General features: G+C 59.3%; 5 protein-coding genes across 5 annotated transcripts; all 5 read left to right on the top strand.

The window, feature by feature from the left end:
* Positions 1-4,155: 4,155 nt before the first annotated feature.
* Positions 4,156-5,019, top strand: LINJ_14_1030 (conserved hypothetical protein; the record flags this gene model as incomplete). The annotated part of the gene is made up of 1 exon (XM_001464243.1): positions 4,156-5,019. One exon carries the CDS (start codon positions 4,156-4,158, stop codon positions 5,017-5,019), a length of 864 nt encoding a protein of 287 aa, XP_001464280.1.
* Positions 5,020-7,192: 2,173 nt separating this feature from the next.
* Positions 7,193-10,537, top strand: 3'TUTASE (RET1; the record flags this gene model as incomplete). Its single annotated transcript, XM_001464242.1, has 1 exon — positions 7,193-10,537. One exon carries the CDS (start codon positions 7,193-7,195, stop codon positions 10,535-10,537), a length of 3,345 nt encoding a protein of 1,114 aa, XP_001464279.1.
* Positions 10,538-11,803: 1,266 nt separating this feature from the next.
* Positions 11,804-12,310, top strand: LINJ_14_1010 (conserved hypothetical protein; the record flags this gene model as incomplete). The annotated part of the gene is made up of 1 exon (XM_001464241.1): positions 11,804-12,310. The coding sequence occupies one exon, from the start codon at positions 11,804-11,806 to the stop codon at positions 12,308-12,310; it is 507 nt and encodes a 168-aa protein (XP_001464278.1).
* Positions 12,311-14,835: 2,525 nt separating this feature from the next.
* On the top strand, positions 14,836-17,472 carry LINJ_14_1000 (conserved hypothetical protein; the record flags this gene model as incomplete). The annotated part of the gene is made up of 1 exon (XM_001464240.2): positions 14,836-17,472. One exon carries the CDS (start codon positions 14,836-14,838, stop codon positions 17,470-17,472), a length of 2,637 nt encoding a protein of 878 aa, XP_001464277.2.
* A 2,655-nt stretch (positions 17,473-20,127) lies between these two features.
* Positions 20,128-22,713, top strand: LINJ_14_0990 (putative immunodominant antigen; the record flags this gene model as incomplete). Its single annotated transcript, XM_001464239.1, has 1 exon — positions 20,128-22,713. One exon carries the CDS (start codon positions 20,128-20,130, stop codon positions 22,711-22,713), a length of 2,586 nt encoding a protein of 861 aa, XP_001464276.1.
* Positions 22,714-23,632: the final 919 nt, after the last annotated feature.

Genomic DNA, 23,632 nt, shown 5'->3' with positions numbered 1-23,632 from the left:
AGACGTCAACGCGAACACAGATAACGGTTCACGGACACGAAACACGCGCGTTGCCTGTATCCTTTTCTCTTTTTGGTCTTGCCTTGGCGTCTCTCTTGGCCTGTGTGTGCTTCTATGGAGAAGAGGGCGTAACCACGCCGACTCCATCCACACGAACGTGCGGAGCCAGAGGTGCAGACGCAGGCTCATATCCACGCCTCAGACGCGTTTTGCTCGCTGTGCCGCGTAGGCTTCGTCTCCACTGGCGCGCTTCTCGAAGAAACGTGTTTCGTGGGTGAGAGGCTGACGACAGAGGCAGTGAGGGGAGGAGAGCACATGAGGGGCATGTTGGCGTAATGTGTGCATGCGGAGGAGGATGACCTTGATGCTTGCTGGAGAGGGGGGAGGGCATGAAGGAATCGAGGGGGGGCAGCGCGGGCACACGGGGCGAGTTTGTGTGTATGTGTGTGTGTGCGAGGAGGCGGCGGAAGGACGCAGGGATACGCAATATTCCCTTTAAAGTGTTTTAAGTATGAGGATGGAAACAAAGGCGAAAGGTTAGAGAGACATGGCGTGGGGAGGCACCAAGAAAGAGCATGCAGGGAGGAGGATCAATCGAGGTGGTAGTGGTGAAGTTCCCCTTTGGAAGGGTAATGCCCCGCCTCCATCCTCCCCCCCCCTCCCCCAAACCTCCCCCAGCGGTGCTCGCACCTCTGTATGTCTTTCCTACTCTTCGTATTTCTCTCCATTCTTTCCAAGCTTCTACTGTACCGCCACCCCTGTTGCTCATTCCCTCCCCGATTTGTCGACTCGTTTTCTGTTTTTATTATTTTTTTTCGCATTTGCTTTTCAAGACAGCTGCTCATTGTGTTGCTAGCAGCAGCAGCGACTGCCTCTACGGTCGACGACGCCCCTCCTCGGCGTCCCCTCTCCCTTTCCTTTCCACTTGAAAGGCCTGCGCACGCTGCCTTTCCTCTTTTTTCTTTGATGCTTTTCCTCTAATTCGCTGCTGCGTCTTCTTGCGTGCTCTCACTTCTGTTTCCTGTGCGATTCTACGCTTGTTGCCCACCACGGCCACATGGTGCTCGGTGCGTGTGTATACAACATGCTCATCATCCATCCCTTCCTTCCCTTTTCGCTTATATAGAAATATATATATATATATGTCTCTTGCGTGACATCTTGCACTAAACGCGCATCTCTTGTTGACTCCCTCCTCCTCCCCCCGCGCGCCGGCGCGGAGCTGCTGCGTTGGGTCTCTCTCTCTCCACGTCGATGCGCATGCATGCCGCCATCACCACCACTTCGCCCTCTTCGTCTTTGCGCTCCGCTCTCGCTCTGGAAGTCTTCGAAGCACTGTCTTTGTAGGCGAGCCCGCACCGTGAACCGGCGCATATGATAGCAGCACGAGCCGGAGAAGGGAGGGGTGCCGAAGACCATAAAACATAAAGCAAGAGGCGAAAGGATGGACGGCGAGACGCGTGAGCAGCATCAGCGGCAGCATGGAGAGCAAGCCTTATTGACGATGGTCACGTGGAGAGGGGTATCAGGGGCTAAGTCGCTTCTTCTCTTTTCGGCTTGTCCGCCCTTCCCTCCCCTTCGTGACGAATCCATGCTTCTTGTTTCTTCTTTTCCGTGTGTGTGGGTGTCTTACCTTTGGTGTGCTGCTTGCCGTATGCACTGACGGAATTTTCTTTCCCTTTCGTTGTCTGAGCGCACGGGTGTGTGCTCTCCTCCTGCGTCTCTATTTCTTAGCTCTGTGGCGCTTTTACTTCATTTATTTATTGTTATTGTTTCTGTTCCACTTTACCCGCGACGAATAATGCGCGTGGGTGTGCTATGGGCTGTCTCTGTCTCGCACTCGTATGCTGTACACACTGCACACAGCAACGCCCTGCCCCCCCCCCCCACCTCCCCCCTCTTCTTCGCTGTACACACGCTATCGTAGCGTTTTGCTCCGGCTCCGATGTTTTCACTACCACCACCACCCTCGGAGACAACGGAAATACCTTCCCATAAAAAGTAAAGGAGTGAGGGAAGCCCTGCTGCTGAATGCAACGCACGCAGACGCGCCAGCGGCAAGTCATCACCGCGTCTTCTCCCTCCCTTGTACTCCCCACGTTGCGCTCTCTTCTGGCCATCACTTTCCTGCCCACGCGAGCTACACAGCGTGAACGCACGTCACGTGCTTTAGCGCACAAGCGCTTGTGGATGTGTGTCTGCATGCCCGTGTGTGCGGGAGGCTCTGCGTGCATTTTTGGCTCTAAGAGGGGGAGGCGAGGGGGTGGGCGGCAGCGGCAGCCGCATGAGCGCATGAGGTTGAAGGTTTTTGTTGCGCTTTTACCTCTAAGCTTGCTGTGCAGGTGCGCGTATGCGCGCGCTTGCTTCGCTTTTTTTTCCTTTCGTGCCGGTTCTCGCTTGCTGCCAAGTGTCTGTGCCACCTCCTCCGCAAACTCGCCGTCTTTGTCTCTCGTTGTGTGTCGGTTTTCGGAGTTCTTTGCACGCTCGTTTTCCATGTTTTGCCTTTTCCTCTCCGTGTGTCTGTGTCTGTGTTTGTGTGTGTGTGTGTGTCCGTGAGGTCTCTGCACGGCGTCTGTGTCTCTCTCTTGCGTCCTCCATCACGCAGCCTCCAAGGTCCTGGCGCAGGAACGCGATCCGAAAAGCACCGCGAAAGGCAGCGGCCTGCGATGTTCGGTTTCACATTCAAACCTCAGAACAAGAAGGCAATGTAGAAGGGTGGTGAGAGGTGGGGGGTGGAGACTCGATTCTGCCCCTCCCCCTCTCCTCTCCTGAGCGAGTGTGGAAAATAACCAACGAACGGAAACGACTGCGGCGGGCGAAGAGGGGAAGGCAATAGAGTGCGGCTGACGGTGTTATACGCCGTCGCCATCGAACCGTGTTTCGAAAAATAAAAGGAAAAAATGCCGCCACACAGCTACCACACATGCTCCATTCAGTTATATGGAGCTTGCTGGGGGAGGGAGGGGGAGGGGCTCTTTGTCAAGTACATGTGCGTTTCCTCTCGCCTGAGAAGGCGGTGACGGCGCAGAAAGGGGGGGAGGGCCTTGCCTGACCAGAAGCGTACAGAGGCCTACCAGCACGTGTGCGTCTGTGGAGAAGAGCAGCATACACATCCGTACGTATATGTATATACGGTATATATATATGCATATACGGTATATATATATGCATATACGGTATATATATATGTATATACGGTATATATATATGCATATACGGTATATATATATGCATATACGGTATATATATATGTATATACGGTATATATATATGTATATACGGTATATATATATGCATATACGGTATATATATATGCATATACGGTATATATATATGTATATACGGTATATATATATGCATATACGGTATATATATATGTATATACGGTATATATATATGTATATACGGTATATATATATGCATATACGGTATATATATATGTATATACGGTATATATATATGCATATACGGTATATATATATGTATATACGGTATATATATATGTATATACGGTATATATATATGCATATACGGTATATATATATGCATATACGGTATATATATATGTATATACGGTATATATATATGCATATACGGTATATATATATGCATATACGGTATATATATATGCATATACGGTATATATATATGCATATACGGTATATATATATGTATATACGGTATATATATATGCATATACGGTATATATATATGCATATACGGTATATATATATGCATATACGGTATATATATATGCATATACGGTATATATATATGTATATACGGTATATACATATATATATGTGTGTGTGTGGGGGGGGGTGCATCCGCACGATACTGCTGCTCTATCGCTTTGCCTTCCCTCCTTCCTCTGGTGGCACATTTCTTCTCCTCGCCCTCTTTCCGTCATGCACTTTTTTTTTATGCGGTGGTGTTGTCTTCCGCCCTGCGCCTTCCCGGCGTGTTGCTCATTGGCATGCGCATGCGCCAAAACACCACGCGCATGATTCGAAAACGAATACATATCAAGGATACGAAAGCAAGGATAGAACGCTTGTCTTCTCCCTTCTCCTTCATCTCACAACTTAATACTCTCACTCGCTCCCATAGGCAGATACGCGCGAGCATCCTCTTCCCTGGTCGCCCGATAATCTCATGAGTGCGCTTCACGACAAGTTAGTGAGCAGCGAAGAGCTCGCGTGCGCGGTGCAGCGCATCGTCTCCGTCTACGAACATCAGCAGCAGAATCTTCGTCACGCGAACCCGATGGTGCGTGAGGCGTGCGTGCCCCGCGTGCTTGTCGCAGTCGCCGGCCGCCCAGGTAGTGGCAAGTCGACCATCGTGGCGCTGTTGGCAGATGCTGTTCGAGAGGCGCTGAGCGACCAACCCGATCCCATGGCGCCGTTCCGGAAGGTTGACATCAATGACGCAGAAATCAACAGCAACGCCAGCGACGACCGTGCGGGCGCGGGCAGCGGCCGTGGCGTAGAGGTGTGCGTGATGCCAATGGACGGATACCACCTCTATCGCAAGGAGCTGCTGGCCATGCCGAACGCGCAAGAGGCCGTGAAGCGCCGCGGCGCGGAGTGGACGTTCAACCCGAGCAAGTTGCGCGATGACCTCGTCTCCATCCGAACGCCGAATGAGCGCGGCCTCTACGACGACGTCTTTGTTCCGTCTTTTGATCACGCCGTCGGCGACCCTCACGAGCGCGACATTCGCATCCCCGGCTCCGCCGGGGTCATCATTGTGGAGGGCAACTACGTTCTCTATCGTGGCACGCCGGAGTGGGCCGCGGTGAACGACATGTTTGATGTGAAGCTCTTCCTGGCGTGCGACCGTGACGTGTGCACGGAGCGTCTCTGCCAGCGCCACATGAAGGCCTGGGGCGTCTCTCGCAAGGAGGCGATGGTGCGCGCGAGCGGCAGCGACACCATCAACGGTGACTTGATAGACACGACGATGCCGCACGCAGATGTCGTCATGCACTCCATCAACGCCTCCGAGAGCAAGCTGTGACTCCCTCTGTACTCCTTTTCCCTCCTCACAAACACATTAAGATTCTCCTCCACTCGTATTGCCTGCGCGCTCGAAGGATCTTATCGTAACCGCGTAACTTGATGTCATGCGCTTGCCTTCTTCCTTTACCGTTGTTGTTGTTTCTTACTTGGCTCTTCCCTTCTCCATCTCTCTCCTTTTTACCCTTCAAGACGCCCTCACCTCTTCTTTTACCTTCCCCCCCTTCCCGTTTCTGCATGCTTGCATCTGGCTGCGCGCGTGCTCTCTCTGGCTCTTTCGGCATCTCTTCGTTCCGTCTCATGGTTTTCGGTTCCCGCGCGTTGTCTGTGCCCTTGGCCCCCTTGAAAGAAGACTAGCTTGCGCTCGATGTCCCCCTCCCTTCCCTGCCTTGTCAAAGGACGCAGAGACACTCGCCAAGCACAGATGCAAGCACGTGTGCTCTCCTACTCACGCATGATGGTGCTCATCTCTTCTTGTCCAGCGGTTGTTGCCGTGTGGTGTGCGGCTGCATTCTTGCTCTGCCCTCCCTCCCTCCCCCGCCCCTTCTCCTTTTTTTTGCGGTGTATTCTTGCTTAGAGCGAGGAGACCCCCCCCATTCCCACGCACCACCCCTCCTCATCTCCCCTCCCCCTACCTCCCCGCTCCGCTGACTCTCAATGCTTGTCTATGCAGGAAAATGTGCGGCGGTCCATCCCTCTACTGCACACACGCGCGCAAACGTTCCCAAATTTCGATGGAGCTTTTAGTTCGAAGTTTTTTTTCATCGCTCACCTGAAGAAGCGTCGCTGCGTGTGGTTGCGCTGCGACGCGTACGCGCATGTGTGTGTGTGCGTGTGTGTGTGGAGCCATCGCCATAAGAGAGGCGCCCCTTTTCTCCCCCTTTTTTTGCCACCGTTGTTGTGGCCGACAGCATTCGACTCTGAACGGGCTGCTTGAGCCGCTCCTCATTCTTTATCCCGCCCTTCCATTCGTTCGTCTCTTCATCTCTGGCGCTTCGATGCCACAGAGCGCACAGCCGCCGCAACGGGGTGATTTTTCGAAGGGTGCGTGTATGTCGTGTGCGTGCGTGTCTGGTGGCCGCTCTTTGCTGTGCGATGTGCGCAGCTGATGGCGCCGCTTGTCGCAGGTGGGTGCTTCGGCGATGCTTCTTAGTGCATGTGCACTGCAACAGGATTCTAACGTACTCCCGCACGGCGCGTGCACACACACACACACACATGCATACGTCCCACCTCATGGACTCCACAAACTCGCGTTCTGGTGGTAGTTATTCGTGGCTCAGTCACCGTCTTTGCGTGCGGCATCTGTAAACGTATGTGCGGTAAGCGTGTAGGCATGCCTAGTGGGGTGTGGCACCTTACATTGGGCTGCAGTTGATCTGGCCGGTCACCTGCATTGTGGGTTTGCGTAACGTGTCGAAGGTTAACCACGCGCATGTGCGTTTCTTGTGGTGCACTGGACAAAGGCCCCTGGATGTGCGTGTGTATGTCTGCTGACACCTTTCCGCCAAATGAAATAGAGCCTCGCCTGACCTTCTCTCCTAGCACCCTCCCCCCCTCCGCCCTCCGCCCTCCGCCCTCTCAAAAACGAACATCACCACCACCACACCCAGTCATCGCCTGCGCGCTGGAACGGGCGGGTTCGACGTGCGTATGCGTGTCTGCACAGCTGCACTGATCTTTTTCGTTCTCGTGTCGTCGTTTTCAGGCGCTGCGCTCGCGCACAGACTCTTTGATACTTCCTTCGTGTTTTTTTTCCGTTTCGTTGCGGCCTTTGGTCCTCACCGCAGCGCCGACTTACGACGTTGCTGGCGTGGCGGCGCGCTTCTCTCGTGTCACCCTCAAGCAGAAGCGAGAGAGAAAGAGAGACACCTCCGTAAGTCACTCACATCACCTCGACCAGCGACGACTTTGTAATCCTAATAAGGGAGGCATGATACCCGCGCGAACATAAGAACACGCATACCTACACAGATTGGCGCATACCTAGTCGTATGTGCGATTGTGACGCTGCACTGCGCATCCATTCCACTCGCCCTTCCCCGTAGTTTCTTCTCTTCTCGGTATTGCCTCGCTGCTACGATCTAACGCTTGCGTGGGCCCCCTCCCCCTGCTGCACCTGCTCTCTTCGCTCGACACCCAGGCACGCCTCGCACTCACTGTGAAGTTTTGCCATGAGCAAGTACTCTCTGTTGTTCAATCAAGGCACCAAAGATGGTACCGACGCCTCCGGCAGCAGTGGTGGTCGCACTAGCTCATCGGCGCAGACTAGCACCACGAATGCTAGCAGCCCGGTTCTCTTGGATTCGGCCGTGCCATCTCCGGCAACTGCGACTCCACCGCGGCGCCGCCTGATCCGCCGCCGTCGCGGCTGTGTTGGCGCAGCAGAAGCGTCGTTATCGTTGCCTGAGCCGCCTCAGCAGCCGCAGCAGGAGGAGCATGAGAATGTGATCAGCGACTCGGTGCATCATGGCAGCAGCAGTGGCATTTCAGAGAGCGATTCGAATGTGCTGGCCACGTCTGGCGGTGGTTCTGTTACGTCTGCCACGCCGGACATCGCTTTTAAGGTTCCATCACCGCCCGTGGCATCAGCGTCGCCGTCTTTGGAGGGCACGGCTGCGCTAGAATCGGACGGTGACGTGGTGATAGATGACATGATAAAGGACCAGGAAGGCAACAGCGACGGGAGCACGGGCGCAACTAGCGCGGCAGCTGCAGGACACGTTATGAGGTCTGATGGCGACTCTCCTCTCAGCGGCGGTGGCCCTGACCCTCTGCTGCCTGCCGCCTCATGCTCGGCTGCGTCCCAACACATCCCGCCGCGTCTCTTTACGTGTGACATGTGTTTGCACTACGTCTCCACCTCTTACGAGGCCCTCGAGCAGCACGCGCTCGAGCAGCATGGCGACGCGTTGGCCGACTACACCCGTCTGCGCAGCGTCGCAGAAAAGCTGGTGCCAGTGTGGGGTGAAGTTCTGCAGCGGAAGGCGTCTGTCGTCCAGCAATGGGGTGAGAGGATCTTCGCCGTTGCCGTGCAGCGCGATGCGGGGGCGGAGAAGATGGCCGAAGCTCACCGGGCAAGGGCGCAGCTGGAACTAGTCGTGCAGCGCTGGCACCCGCGGGCGAAGGTGTTCATCTTTGGCAGCTCCGTCGCATTTGGTGTGTGGGACGGCATCTCTGACATCGACTTTACCGTCGTGGACGTCGAGGAGTTGGAGGCGGGGACGTGGCCGCCTTCAGAGAAGAACGCGGTGCGCAGCATCACAGAGCTGCTGCGCCGCGCCGGCTTCTCCTTCATCAACCTGGAGCCGATCAGCCACGCACGAGTGCCGATCATTAAGCACCACGCTTCGCTGCCGATCCGACTGACCGATGAACAGCGGCACCGCCTGCATGAAGAGGCGCGGCAATCCGCGGCGGCAGTAGATCTGTCGACGGCAGAGTCGCTCGCGTCTTCGTCACCGTCGAGTGCGCAAGAGGCGCCAGCTGAGAGGGGCCACACACAGCTCGAGGCGGAGCTCATCATTGCGCGCAGCGTGCGTTACTCGCTCAACTTGCCGGCAGGGCCGCCCGACAGCGCCATCCTTGAGGCGAGCATTCGGCTGGCTGTGGGGTCGGCAGCTGTTCAGCAGGTGTGGTGGAACCGCACGCGCGACATGTGCTGCATGACGTTTGATACGACAACGAACGCCGTCAAGGCCTCAACGTGCCCGCTGCACTTTACGTCGGCTGGCATGCGAGCACGGGTGCAGCCGCTGCACGAGGAGTGCCGGCCTGAGCTGTACGGTATGGATTTTGACCTCAGTTTCCGCGCATTCGGCATCCGCAACTCGCACCTGCTGCGGCGCTACCTGCTCAGCCACCCATGCGCGCGACCCGGTGCTCTGGTACTGAAGGACTGGTCCAAGACGAGCGGCGTCAACAACTCGGTCAACGGATATCTGACAAGCTATGCCATCAACATTATGTGGATCTACTACCTCGTGCATCGCGGCGTCATTCCATACGTGTGCCCGGCGCGCGACATCCCTGCGTCGCTGCGGCGCAACGTCGACGCCGACCCACAGTACGCGGCCATGGTCGACCCGGCGTGGACGCCTGAGGAGCGTGCCGCCATGGAGGCGCAGGCAGGTGAGTTGCTGCTCGGCTTCTTCTACTATTACGCTTTCGAGTTCGACTGGGCCAATCACGTCGTCTCGCTGAACCGCCCAGGAGTGACGACGAAGGCCGCGCTTGGCTGGGACGTGGAGGACGTGGCGCAGGCGAGCGGCCCTGTGCCGCACTTTAGCGTCACTGGCTGGCAGCATCAGCACAACCTCGCCGGTGCGGAGGGGCAACACGGCGATTTACACGGTGGGGCCGCTCCGGCTGCCTCTCAGACAAGATCATCAGCAGGGCACGAAGGGATGATTGCCAGCAACGCGAGCATGTCAGCCCGCCGTAGCCGCACGACGACACGCTACTCCTTCTGCATTGAAGATCCGTACGAGGAAAACCTCAACCTTGGGCGGCACATGGGCGTCACCAAGACGCTGCGCGTCCAGACAGAGCTCTACCGCGGCCTGCTGTCGCTGCTCAAAGATGATCTGCAGCACTGCTGTGTGTTCGCGGCTAGCGCGAACTCGGCCGGCAGCACCGACAGCAACGGTTCTACGGTTAGTGGTGCCGCTGAGCCTGCAACGGCGGCAGCCAAGACCTCTGCCGAACCCACGGAGCTGCCGGTGCGCGTGCTATACAAGCTTATGGCAGTCTCGACCCGCGAACTCGCCATGGCGCGCAGGCGACATTCTGCCACTGTCACTGCCGGTGCCGAGTTCCCCGGTGTTCCGCTCAGCGGCCTCGAGGCCGCCTTTCTGGTGCAGGCGCCGACCGAGTGGAAGCTGGCGACACAGGTGTGGAACAAGCATCAGTTACTGCACCGGCTCGGGCTGAAGCTGCACGCCAGAGAGTACGTGCTGCCTCGGCGGGAGGTCGGCGTGCGGCGCTTGGCCTCCAAGGCACCGCCGGGGGTGGTGCTGGCAAGCACACCCGAGCCGACGTTCACTGCCGAGGAGGCCGCCGCCGCTGCTGCGGAGGGTAAGCGAGCACCATCTTTAACTGAGCACGCCCCGATCTCCAGTGCAGAGGTTACACAGATGAATCAGGCGTTTCTCGGCGCCTTACCCGCACGCCGCCTACCAGAGGACCTGCTGCTGGCCATGACGAAGGGGTATTCTTGCCTGACCCCCAGCTGGGTCGCATGGACGAAGCCGTGGGCGGCATTGTCAGCGTGGTGGACCGACCGCCTACACAGCCCAAGCACGCCGCCGCAGAGCGAGGACCCACTTGCATCCGGAGCATCCGGACAGGGAGGTGCCAGCCCTTCTCTACCTCCCGGTGCGCCGCGACACATCTCTGCGGTGCCAGAGAAATCGGCGGGGGCGATGCACCAGACGCGAACGCAACTGCGGCGACACGTAGTGGCTGAGACAGCAAGTGTGTCGGCTGGCCGTCGAGCACTGCGCATGCTGTTTCGCTGATAGCGCGCGCGTGCAGGCCATTGAAAGAGTGGGTTTGCGTGTGTGAGATTTCTATTCGTTTCCTCTTTCGTTTGCTCGCCGCCGCTGCCTCTCCGTCTCTCTGAATCGCCCTCTTCCGGCACAGGGAGGCGTCGTCTCTGGTCGCTGTGTAGGTCTCTGCCTGCCGTACTCCTTTATCGAAATGCAAGCCGAAGGTGTTCCTAGCGTGCTGTTGAATGCCTTCAGCCATAATGCTGCGGTCTGAAGAAACGAGGGATGCAGCTATGCGACAGCCGATTCGCGGTCTGCGTTGCCGCCTCGCGCTGTTCCTGTAGCTTGTGTCTCCGTCGTCGTCCGCCTCCCCCACACCACCGCCACCACCCTCTCTGCAAGCGTGTGCTGAGGGGTATTGGGGTGGGGGGGGCCCACTGCCGAAGAAGGCCACACGTACGTGACACGAACATACATTGCCTGCATATCTGTAATGAGCAAGACCAACAGAAGGAGGCGAAACAACAACAGCCCCCCCTCCCACGAAGAAAAAGGGAAGAAGCGCTTGCATAGAGGCTTTGCTACCCTGTGCATGACGATGAGAGTAGATCCCGGAAGCGGTAGACGTTGCTCGCTAACGCTTCTTCTCTCTGTCTCCGTCCCTGGACCTCCTTATCGTTTCGCTTGCGGTGGAAGAGAAACTGCCTGGGTGGTTCGACTGAAGCTGTCTCTTTCGCTCCAACCGTAAAGCGGACGGGGCGTGAGCGGTTCATGAATGCCGCTGCCGCTGCTGAGAACAGCGCACAGGACCGGTGGCCCACGGCTGCTGCAAGCGCCTTCAAGTTTTCGGCCGCCCCCTCCCCCTCCCTTGCTCGCCCTGTCCTCCTTATCCCTTCCGGCTGTCGTGCACGCTGATGCCCGGCCAGGCTCTTGCCCCATCACACGCTTGGGCACGCGCGCGCTCGTGTGTGCAGCAACAAACTTTGCGTGCCTGGAAGCTACTGGGGCTGCACGGTCCCCCTCTTCGCCACACTTCTCTGCCCCGCCCGCTCCCTTTCCTGTGTCTGCGTGCGCGCCTTCACCTCTGCCTGTTGGCCGACCGTCTCTTTTTGTTCCCTTGGGCGAACGTGCGGGCACGCCTTGGCGTGCGCGCGCGCGCGTATTTGCGCCCCTTCGTTTTTTTTTTTGGCTTGCCCCGGCCAGCCAGCTTGGCCGCTGCCTTTCTTCCACTTGCAGCTCCTTACCCCAGCCGTCTCATCTTCCCCGATAGCAGCAGGCCTGCGTGTGCGCACACCGATGCAGTCGTCTGCTCTGCGGCCCAGCTCGCTGCTGCGGGCGTACCACTATGTGCACCCCAAGACCGGACGGCCCATTCGCCAGTATCGCAAGTACGGCGACCCTCGCTTCATCAACAACGAAGTTGCCCTCATAAAAGGCTTGTTTGCGCTCATCACGACAGACTTTGGTATGGTGACTCAGTCGCAGCTGGAGAACGCCCGCCTAGCGATCCTGCGCCGCATGCCGCGTGGCTCCTTCGCCCTCACCATGCACACCGACTATGAGGAGTTTCCCGTCGTCCAAAAGAGTCCCGAGTCGCGCATGGGTGCTGGCAAGAGCAACATCCACCACTTCGCCTACAAGTTCACCACCGGCGTGCCGCTGTTCGAGATTACGGCGCTGTCCTCGCGGCGGCTCAACCAGGCGGAGGCGGAGGGCATCTTCTTAGCAGGGCGGTCCTTCATTCCGCTTCAGACGGCAGTAGTGCCGCGCGGTCGCGTGGATGAGTACCACGTCTTCAAGTAACGAGAAGGGACAGCAATCGCCAACGCGGAGAGGAGTGTATGCCGGGCCGTGGTGGCGAGGGAGGGATCACAGAGCTGCCAGGCCCTGAGTGCGGGGCGGATGTGTTGGTGGTGCTTGAATGGGTGGGGAGTCTGGACTGTAAAGTTGTGTCTTTGTTACTCTCGCCGGTGCTAAGGATGTCCGCTCCGCCACCTCCCGCATTGCTGTCTTGCGCAGTCCTGGCGTGTCACGCGTGCATCAAGTGATGCGTGCCGTCCTCCTCCTCGCCCTTCTCGAGTCTCTCCTTCGCTCGTATTGCTATTGTGATTGCGCCTCAGCGTGCTTCTCGTTCTCTTTCTTCTTTCTGCGCGTGCGTGTGCGTAGTAATAGACCTGTGTGTCTGTATGCGCAAGTGGATGCTGCCAGTGTCCTTCAGCGCGTGGCGGTGCCGGTGCCCCCCCCCCCACTCCTCCAGAGATAGCGCCGCTCAGGGTATCTATGTCTATCTATATATACGCACACGTGTGTGCGTGTACTGGGGCTTGGTTTTGGTTGGCTCCTTTTCGCTTTCTCTCTCTCACTTGCCGTCGCATTCCGTGTACGGTTATCACACACACACACACACATGCACAAGCGAAGATATCAGCGTCGCGGCAGAGCAGACAGATCTGCTGACGTACGAAACGACACCACCGCCACAGTCGCTGCTGGTGTCTCTCCTAAGCGGATGCTTTCCTCCCTTCTTGCGCATCCACCATCCTCCCCGTGCATCGATTTTCGCAGGCGTCAAAGAGTGGCGTGTACCCCCCCCCCCTTCCCGCGCACACACGCAGAGTGATGCGCATGTGTATCCTCCACATCCCTCTCTTCCCTTACTATTTCCTTCTTCGCTTCGGTGTGTTGCTCGCACACTGACTCCTCGCCATCACGCCTGGGCTTCGCCCCTTCCCCCACACCATACACACACGCAAACTCATCAAAATGCACGCGCAGGGTTGCCAGAGTCTGTCCTGTGAAGCGGCGCGACACAGGAGCCCATTCGTGGCGGCCGGCCGGGAGAAGACTGCACGCCAGCAAGGAAGGAAAATCAACTCTGAGCCGCATGCAAGGCGCAGCTTCTTGTCACACACACACACACGCACCGTCCACATCCCCCTCCTTCTCTCCTTTTCTCTCTTCCTATCCCTTTATTCGTTCTCGTTACAATTCCCTTTTCCACACACGCACACGCACCTCTACGCGATCCCTCGCTCGCTATTCTCGCGCTACCCTTGTTGCCCCGCCCCGCCTCGCTTCCTCTGGTCGCTTCCTGCTCCGCCTCGCGACCTCTTCCTTCCATTGCTCCCCGCGCAAGACAAGGCGTTTCTCGTGTGTCTTTGATTCGCTGCCGCTTCCTTTTGCATTTTGCATCCGCCTCGCTGTCTCTCTCTCTCTCCTCCTTCTCGCAGGTGGTGCGCTCGTCGACCTGCGCGCCAGAAGACTCACACCTGCTCCCTCCCTTCACCCCCTTCGCCTTCTCCTTTACTCGTTGCACAGCACATCTGCGTTTGCTGCGACGCCCATCTCGGCGATTGGGGCGAGAGTACACGCATCGCAGACTCGCACACACACGCACGCCTTGTCACGTTCCTACCGCGTGACCCTCCTTTCCTGCGTGCTGGGCAACGCTCTACAAGGCCGAGTGGGAAGCGCAACGCTCTTTGGCTCTTCTCCACTCTACACACCCTTCTCTGCCGTGCTGGATGCCTGCCAAGCGTTTTGCTGCGCTCACACTCAAGAGCGGCAAAGGCAGCGGCGTGGGGGATTGTTCAGTGGAGTGCGGTGGCCCGATACCCGCAGCAGCTACTGCTTCCACTGATGGGGCAGCGCGTGTGCACCGCTTCCCAGCGACAGATGATGAAGAGCATTCTGGCATCCCTGCGCTTGCCGCCACCTCCCGCGGTGGCGCCATCAGCCGTCTCCTGACCCCGCCGACGTCCCGCGCTGAGTCGATCGGTTCACGTGACTGCTACAACTCACATCATAGTCGCAGCGAAAGCAGCTCGCTGTTCCACTCCTGCTGCTCCTCCGGTGCCCGCAGCTCTGCCGAGCGCGCTGGCACCGCGTCCCCGACGCTGGTATCAGCATATGGTCGCTCATACCGGCATAATCCATACATCGCCTCTCCCAGCACCGCGGGGTCGCCCCTGATGCCCGAGTTGCCAGCAAGTATGTCGCTTGCAGAGCACGAGAGTGCTAGAGATCTCAGCATTGACAGCGGCTGTGGCGCTGGTGAGCAAGAGCGCCGTTGCATCATACGCAGTCGTCACGCCCGATCGTTGTCGCCATCCACCTCGCGACGTGGCCGGGCACTGGCAGGGCCAGTTGCTGGTATGACGTACCACGCCTCCACTCTGCTACAGCCGCAGCAGCTTGCAGCCGTTTTTCCACCTCAGCACTCGGTGGAGTCCTTCTCACGCGAAGGTTCCTTCTTGGGCCGCTCTGAGCCGTCGTCAGTGGGGCAGTCGTGTGGAAGTTCACCAGCAACAGCCACGGCACCGTTGGCCATGCTGCTCGCATCGGCGTCGTCGTTCCGCGGCACCCAGCACGGCGCACATCGTCATCATTCCGCCCGCCATCAGAGTAGTGCCCTTTACGGCGCAGGCACCGCCACGCCCGAGACGTCGAATCTTTACCAGAGCCTCGGCAGCATCAACGTCACCGTCGGCGCGAACAGCAACAACCCGTACATTGGGGTGCGCATGACGCCGGAGACGACGCTACTGCAGCCACAGTCGGTCGTGCATGGCCGCAGTGCCGAGGCGGGCCCCCGCACCGCGGTGGAGATCAAGAGGCATCTGCTGTCGTTCTATGACGCCCAGCCACTAGAGTCGTCGCTGTCGCGGGAGCCGAACCAGCATGAGACAAGGCTTAGAGAAGCGCAGCAGCCGTGGATGACATCGGCGCTGCCGATGCAGGTAGTGCCGGTGCACGCGCACGGCTCACGCCACAGCAACCCGCAGTCGTCCCCGGTCGCCGCCGCTCTGGGAGAAGGCAATCGAAACCCCAGCGGCGCCCCTTTCACCGCCTCGGAGGGCTACGCCATCATGACGAACCGACCGCCGGGACTCATGCCCACTGTGATAAACCAAGTTGAGCGCACCTACCTCGAGCCTCGTTCCCCGGTGCTCCCACATCAGCAGCAGCAGCAGCAAGGACCCCACTCATTGCCTTCATGCAATGGTACACCCTACGAGGGCTGGGTGCGGGGTTATTCCCCCCACAGTGCAGTGCAGCAGCAGCGAGCGCCGCCACAGCAGCGCGCCCTCCATATTTCTCCGTCCTACGCGGCGGCCATGCCAGCAGCAGGATCGACAACCATTTCCATCCACGGCAACAGCGTAGGTGACGCCAGCCGCACCCGCAGAACCGCCTGCGACGCGACGCGGCAGTTCTCTCCTTTGCCCACCATCGCGTTTTCGGTCTCGCCAGCGCCGTTGGTGGAGATGGAGCTGGCACTCGACGACTACAGCAGCTCCAGCCTTACCGAATCCATGGCAGAAGACAACTTGCAGCATCAACAAGCAACCATCCCTGCCCCGTCGCCCCATCGCCCGTATACGGCGGTGAGTCCTGCACGGCCGCGGTGCGCCACTCGATCCCCGTTCGCAACGCCACCACGCTACCGGGACGCGTGTGCCTATGCGCTGGACTCGACGCAGACGGGCCTGCCGAGCGACACAGAACCCCAATCCACCCCTGCTTCTCGTGGAACGGCCGCGGCACTGCTCTATTCACGCCAGCACAGCAGCAGCGATGCAGGCGCGTGCTCGGCAGACGGTGAAAAAGTTCAGGGCAACAGCGACGTGCGTCTCCCATCTCAGCACAGCTACGGCGAAGCGTCGTCAGCGAAAGCTGTGCCGGCGCACACGCTGGCCGAGGTTGGAGCTTCTCAATGCCGGCCGTTGCCATCAGTGCAGCTCATGCCTGCCGCTGCCACAAATGGCAAGAGTGGCGCTGTGCAAACGCCCAAGGAGAGTCATCCACTGAGCGGCGCACCGGCGTATCGAGCGCAGGGCGAGAACGACGTCGAGGACACGGACGAGGATGGAAAGGGTGGCGGCGACGACGAGGACAGCTCTCTCACTGCACCAGATGCCGCGCAGAGGAAGAAGAAGCGCGTGCGTCGCAACCGCAAACCAAAGGCGCTGGAGGATCTGCCTCCGGCCACGTCTATGAAGTATCTCCCGCCACCGCCGCCGCCACCACCACCACCGGCGTTGCCGACACAACCCGATCCTTCAGGCGCTGCAGTTAACGACGCGCCGTCGTCTTCCGCGTTCGACAGGTACTACGCAGTACTGCTGCGGTGGTACACGCGCCTGCTCGCCGACGAGGCCGATTTTGTGGACATCGCCACCGCAAGTAGTTTTGATGCCGCCACGGCGGTAGCTGCAATGAGCGCGGAGGCACGTCAGGCCCGCGACGGCAGCTACGCCGCGGATGATAAGCTGCCGTCTGCCTGCCCACTGCAGCACCTGGACTCCGGTCCCATCAGCTCGCCTATGGGTTCTATTTCTCCGTCGCTCATGTCGAAGCCGTCGCCTGCCTACTTTGGCAGCAGCGGCAGCGGCAGTGGCAGCAACGCTGAGGTGCATGTTCGATGTCCCCGTATTGAGCAGTACATGGATGCGTGCGACATTCCGGCTGAGCTGCGTCTCTTTCCTACCCCCAACACCGCGGGGGCACAGGCAACTGGCGCTGCCCCGGCGGCGCTGCCGCAGTCCGTGAAGGACGTGCCGAGCGCGGTACGTTGGGCGCGCGACCTCGAGACGTGGTGGTTCTGCTACGTCTTCCCGCACGCGGCGCGCACGCGTCACCAGTCGCCCACTGCGTGGCCGCAGATGCAGCCGGCCTCCATGTCCCTCGGAAGTCTCACCATCCCGCACACAGGCTCTGGCGGAGCCCTGCAGGACTATCCCTATGGCTGGTCAACCACAATGCCGCAGCCGATGATGACGATGAACTCCATACCGGGGGTATACGTCGCGCATGGCAGCGCCGCGATGGGCAGTGGTCATCCCATGATTGCGAACAGGGTGCGCTCACCAGTCGGTGAGCATATTTCCATGCACCACCAAATGCCGCCCCCTCCACCGCCGATGCCGCCAGGATATTCGAAGGGCCTGTACTCGACATACTAGGGCACGGAGTAGCTCACGCGCGCACCGCGGCCGCAACTGAAGCCCTCACAAAGGTCTATCCTGATGTTGCCGGGTGCTGTCGCGCTACGTCTGCAGCGAAGACTTGTTTTTGTTTTTCCTTTTGTACGGAATGCGTCGCAGGGGAGCTCCTCGAACGGCTCCCTCTCCCTTTCCTCCCTTTTTTACTTGCGTTCGCCGCCACACCCACACAGCGCCGCGCTATCCCTCCCTCCCTCCCTTGTGCACAAGAACTGCCGGTGGCAGACCAGCAGAGCCGCGGTGGAGTAAGGGGAGAAGGGGAGAGGAGGGTGATGGCGGCGCTCCCTCCCCCTCTTTCACTCTTCTCCCTTTCCTTTCGCTCTACTGCCGCTTCATCACCGCTGTTGCCCCCCAACCCCACCCCTCACCTTGGGGGAGGGGAATGTTTTAACTGCTGTTTTGGCGCCCGGATGCCGGGGCAGGAGGGGGACACCTCTCCGTGCGTGGTACCTCAGGGTCTGGTGCCCCCCCCAAATCACCACCCACTCATTGTGGGGAGGAAGCCGAGCAGCCCCTTCGCCGTGCCAGCCACCGCGCCACTTCCGGTGGTGACAGTGTCGAGCACCTGCGACGTAAGGGTGTGGGCTCCGTGCGATTTAGCGCCACTGAGGTTGGCGGTGAGGCCGTGGGATGGAGTTGCGTTGGAGCTGCATGCAACCGTGAACACGCTTGTGCCATCCATATGATGGGCAAAACGTCTGCGCGACTCCAACGTACGCCACGCGGCCATGGCTGCCTACCGGTGCCGGGAGCCTGTGCCGCGCCGAGAGGGGGGAGGGATGCAGCACGTGCGCCCGGCATGATGGGGGAGCGGCTGTGAGGCGACCTGCGAGGCGGGCGGGTAGCGCCTGAGGCAGGGGCCGTGCTAAGATAACTGAGTCGGCATTTTGCTGTGTGTGCCTGGGGCTGCTTCCCACCAGGCCATGGGGCCTGTGAAGGGCCGGAGGGGTGGTGTGGGTGCCGTGTTGCTAGAGACGTAGACATGTTTAAAAGAAATTTTGTCTGTCTCTCTCTCTCTCTAATTAAATCGATAATGACTTGATGATGTAACTGTCTTTCTAATTACGGCAACTTTACTCTCAGCTTCCCGCGTTTTCTTCGTGTGTGCCTTTTGCATGTCTTCCCCTCCCTCCCCTCCCCTCCTCCTCCCCCGAACGCCGCAACCGCGTGCGTCTGAGAGTGCGGCCACGGTGTTTTTTTTTCTTCCCCTTTCCCAAGAGCCGCCCAATTCGAATGTATTCATCGACTGCTTTGCATGTGTGTGTGATATCTTCTCACCCTGCGCTCTGTTCCTCCCCCCCCCTCACTCCCTCCCTCCCTTCCTTTCTCTCTCTGTGCGTAAGGGCGCTTCTGAATGCGTGGACGCTTGTGGGCTCGTCCGGTATAATGCGTGTGTGTGTGTGTGTGTGGATGTCCATTTTAAAGTCGTTCTTCCCTCCTCCTCCTCCCTCTCCTTCTCCCCAATCCCTTCTCTCTGTCTTGGCCACGTGCATGCGTGTACGTGTGACATGCGTGTGTTTCACTGCTGCAACTGGAGCAAAAAAAAAACGAAGCGCCAACACACAACGGGAAAAAGAATACTGCGGATGCGCAACCGAGGGTAGCGGTAATGTCTGCGAATGGCGCGCGAGAGGAGAGAGCTCACTCGTACCTTTCTGTGCGTCCGTGTCGCCACATGCGTAGCCACGCGGCAGCCCCCCCCCTCCTCCCTACCCGCCTACATCTCTGCATCCCTCCTTCTTACGCCGGGGTGATTGTCGGGCGGATAGCCGCACCGCGCTGTGTACAGGGACACCTCTACTTCTACGGGAAACAGCATCAAGGCTTGGACTGGAAAGAAGGAGGTATGCCTGTGAAGCGACGGAGCCCTCTCTCCCCCGCCACACCGGCATGTGCTCTCTCCGCTGTTCGGCGAAGGGTGCTGCAGAGACACAAACTCATCTTCCTTCACGCAACTTATCTCCCTCCTTCCCTCGATCCTCTTTCTCTTTCTGGTGCTTTAAAAACGTTCGGTGCATCCTGGCATCCACGTCGCCGCGCACTCGACTTGATTTTTGTCCTCCCCGTGTGCTTCTCTCCTTTTTCCCTGCATACACACACACACACACACCAACGCATGTGTATGTGTGCATGCTATTACTTGTCCTCTAATACTACTCGCGCCGCGAGCACGCGCACGGAATACACGCGCGCCCACGTGCGCATCAACCAGCCGGCGTACCTGTCGCTCAACTCCTTTGTTCGTTTTTTTTTTTTGCGTGCGTGCGTGTGTGTGCGTGTAATCTGGTTCTCCCGGCTGCGCCTGCGCTCTCCCTCCGCGCCCGAATTTGCATTCTTCTTTACGGTGATTGGATTGCCCGCTTTGGCGACTCCGCGTCTCTCTCGCCCGTCTCCCATCCGCACCGCCGCCACCTGGCCATCGGCGCCGGCGAGTTCTTTCTTCGTCTACCATTTCTCTCCTCTCTCTCGCCGTGCTTCGCAGTCCGCTGCTCATCGTCAGCGAGGGACTCCGTGTATCTATACTTGGACTCCGCTCTGTTATACACGGCGAAACACAGCAACAGGCGCGCGCGCTGGCCGACAACCCCCCCCCCATCACCACCACCACCACCAAGCATGGCGTCTGTGTCGAACTTGACCACTGCCCCGGCTGCCACCGGGAAGAGTGTACTGAAGACCATGGTGGCCATCTTCAAGGAGGAGGCTGACATTCCACGTGTCCTAGGCGAGTCGGAGGCGTTCATTGCCTACACGCTTAAGAACCGTCGTGCGATTCGGCTCATCTGCCGCGCCAACAACGAGCGCGGTGCCTTTCGGCTACACGAGAGCCCGGTGCACGACCTGCGCTTCGTGAACTTCCACAGCAACGTGGCTGCCTCTGCGTCTTCCAGTGACTTCTACGTGTGGGTAGCAGTTTTCGAGCGAGGAGGTGCTGGTCACGGAGCTGGTGACAAGGCCGCCGCCACGGAGGGGCGTCTGACGGTGAAGCCATATTTCAAGCTCGCCGACAAGGTTATCATCAACACGTTCCACTTCTTCATCAACCCCGCAAACAACATGCCTGACCTTCTCGTGTTGTATGGCAAGACGGCCGCGGTGCTGGAGAGCTCGAAGCTCATCTCAGAGTACTCGACGAGCATGCTGGAGGCGAAGCTGAGCGCAGCGAGCCGCGAGCTGCGCCAGCTGCCGCAGGAGACTTCGCTCAGGAGTATGTGCACCACCTTCAGTGGCAACTGGCTCGCCTTCACGTCGGAGGCGACGAAGGTCATGGCGTGTACGCTGCGCAACACGACGACGCCAGCATGGAGCGGGTGCGAAGGGGATGAAATTGTGCAGCTCAGCTTCGTCGGCAGCAACGCAGCGGCGGCGGGTGATAGCGCTGCAGCGCCGGCGGCGGACTCCAGCAGCGCCCTGCTTGCTGTCAGCTCCAAGACAAGGGTGTGCGTGTGGAAGCTTACCGGCGTCGCAGAGCCGGCGCTGCTGCGCATCTTCACCTTCGGCGGCATTGTGACCATGCTCACGTCTCGTAACGCCATGGCCATCTTCAATGACGACGGCAAGCTGGCGCGTGTTCAGGTGCGCGGCGACGACGACTTCGACACTACGGTGTACGACATGGGCGGCGCGGTGCGGCCGACGAGCGTGTGCTACCACGAGTCGACCCGCTTTGCCACGGTGCTGGTCGACGCCGTCAAGGAGCTGGACCTTTACCAGCTCGCCACGAACACCTCTGCGCCAAGCGCGTCGTCCCCGACCTCCACACCGGCGAAGGAGGCAACTGCAGCTGCGGCTGCTCCCGCGCCTCGCAGCAGCACCACGCCCTTCGCCGACCCCTCCATCATCAGCACCGGGATCCCGTTTCGCCCGTCCGCGAGCAGCTACGCGGCTGCGCCTGTTTCGGCGTCGGCGTCGTCTTCAGCCCCTGCCGGCTCTGCGTCCCCGCCCCCCAAAGCAATATCGTCGACAGCTACGAACGCGAACCCGATAACTGCCATGGCCGCGTACAACAACGCTCGCAGCGCTCTCCAAAACGCCACCCTGCCACAGTCGCTGGACGGGCTTGTGGCGAGCGCTGTGTACCAGGGCGACGAAGCCTTGCGCCGCGCCATCGATGGCCTTCTGAATGTGGTGAAGAACGTTGCGCAGATCCTCTCGCTCACTCCCGATCAGCTCACGCGCGATCATCAGCAGCTCATCTCACTAGCGCTGGAGGCGCAGATGACGGAGCTGCAACAGACCGCGAGCGCGTCTGCGGCAGCCGCGGCCCCTGCCGTGCCTGCCGCCGTGGCGACGAACAGTCGCCACTCCGAAGCCTTCAACAGCTACGCGCTGGCGAAGCTGCTGGCGCCCGTTGCGAGCGAGATTGCCACTGGGGTGACGCGTGGCGTGCGTGATACTCTTCGCACCGAGCTGGACGCCGCCGTGAACGCCGCCTTCAACTCGAGCATTCGTGTCAATCAGAAGGAGGTGCTGCGTCGCCGCCTCGAGGAGGCGTTGCAGGAGACACCGCGGACGCTCGGCGAGAACGCCGCCAAGTGGATCGACGCGTACGTTGAGCGGGAGCTGAGCGAGTCGCTGGCGCGCATGAACGCAAGCATGAGCGCCTTGGAGGAGGAGAACCGCAAGCTGCAGGCAGCCTTGACGCAGATCGTGAACTCCGGTGCTGTGCAGGAGGTGGAAGCCATGCGGGCAGAGCTTGCGGAGCTCCGCGCCGCGATCCGTAGCGGTGAAGCCATCGGTAATAACGGAGCTGCGGCTGGCGCTGGCGCAGCAGCGACGCCGTCCCCACAGACGGTGATCGAGACGGCGGAGAAGTACATCAAGGAGGGCCGCATTTCGCAGGGCCTTTCCTATGTCGTGATGGCGCAGAACGCTCGCTGCTGTGTGCAGCTGCTGGACCGCCTCTCGGAGGATGATGTGGCGAGAGTGGTGTCTGACGCGGAGACGACGGAGGCGACATGGGTGAAGCTGATCACGCAGATGTGCGAGCAGGAGGCGACGGAGACGGCAGATGAGCTCGAAAAGGTCGCGTCGTTCCTCTTCGACGTGCTGTCGGAGCACGACGAGGTGATCGCCAAGAAGACGGCAAAGGCGCAGCAAGTCCGCAGCGACGTGCGCCATCTGATTGCGCGCGCGCGTGGCAAGATTGAGAGCAGCGACGTTCGCCGCATGCTGAAGGACCTCGAGAAGAGCATTCAATAAAGCGTTGTTAAGCCAAGGGGCATGCGAGCACAGGCGCTAACACGCGCGCACACGTGTTCGCCTTGTGGCGGTGTTCTCTGCCTCGGGGCAGGCTCGGCGTGGAGATCAAGGTGGGCAACGGCGACTCTTCGTCCCTCTCGCTCACGTGTGTGCCTCGGGATACGTGCGTGCGTTTCGCCACCCCCGCCCCTCCTCCTCCTTCTCGTCCTTCACGCGCTTGGCGGAGGCTCACCTGGACACGCCCCGCCCTCCGCTGTCTTTCGCTGTACTCCTTTTGTTGTTGCTGCCCCTTCTCTCTCTCGTCCAGCGTTCACCGTGGCGGATTTTGTGGATGATGTGGACCCCCCCCTCCCTTCCCACCCTAAGGAAGTCATTAACAGACGTTTTTTTTTGTTGTTCGCTTTCGCCCCCTCCCCCTCTTGTTGTTTAATCTTTCTTGCTTTGCGTGGTGCCGTCTTCTTGTTGCTTGCGCCTCTCCCACGCTGTGCGCATGTGTGCGTAGAGCAGGGGGTGTCGCTCGCTGATGGGCTACGCGTTCTTTTCGGGCTGTGTATACGCGGGCACAGCAGCTGTGGTAGAGAGGGCACTGTGTAGTAGTGCATGCGTGACGGACGCCTTCTCTTCGAGTGTGTATGGAAAGGGATGGGGGGAGGCCTGTGTATCTGTATGCAAATGCTGTAGTCTGTCTCTGTGTGGGTGGGTGCTGCTGTGGTTATCGTGGGAATGCATCAGAGAGGACGTCGCTGCAAGAAGCGCGCAGCGGATCTCGGCGGCGTGCGTTTGCTCGCGACGGCGAGGTTGGTTGCGGATAGTAGTGTTGGTTGCTGCGGCGTGGAAAAAGAAATGTGTGGAAGTGATGCTTGCGGTGCGAGTGTTGCCGCGCGGCTGCGTGGGGGGGGGGGGCTCTCGTTACTCGATC

Source organism: Leishmania infantum, chromosome 14, assembly GCF_000002875.2.
Source record: "Leishmania infantum JPCM5 genome chromosome 14".
NCBI lineage: Eukaryota > Euglenozoa > Kinetoplastea > Trypanosomatida > Trypanosomatidae > Leishmania > Leishmania infantum.
The sequence above is the reverse complement of the archived record's forward strand: the minus strand, read 5'-3'. Positions and strand labels throughout refer to the sequence as shown.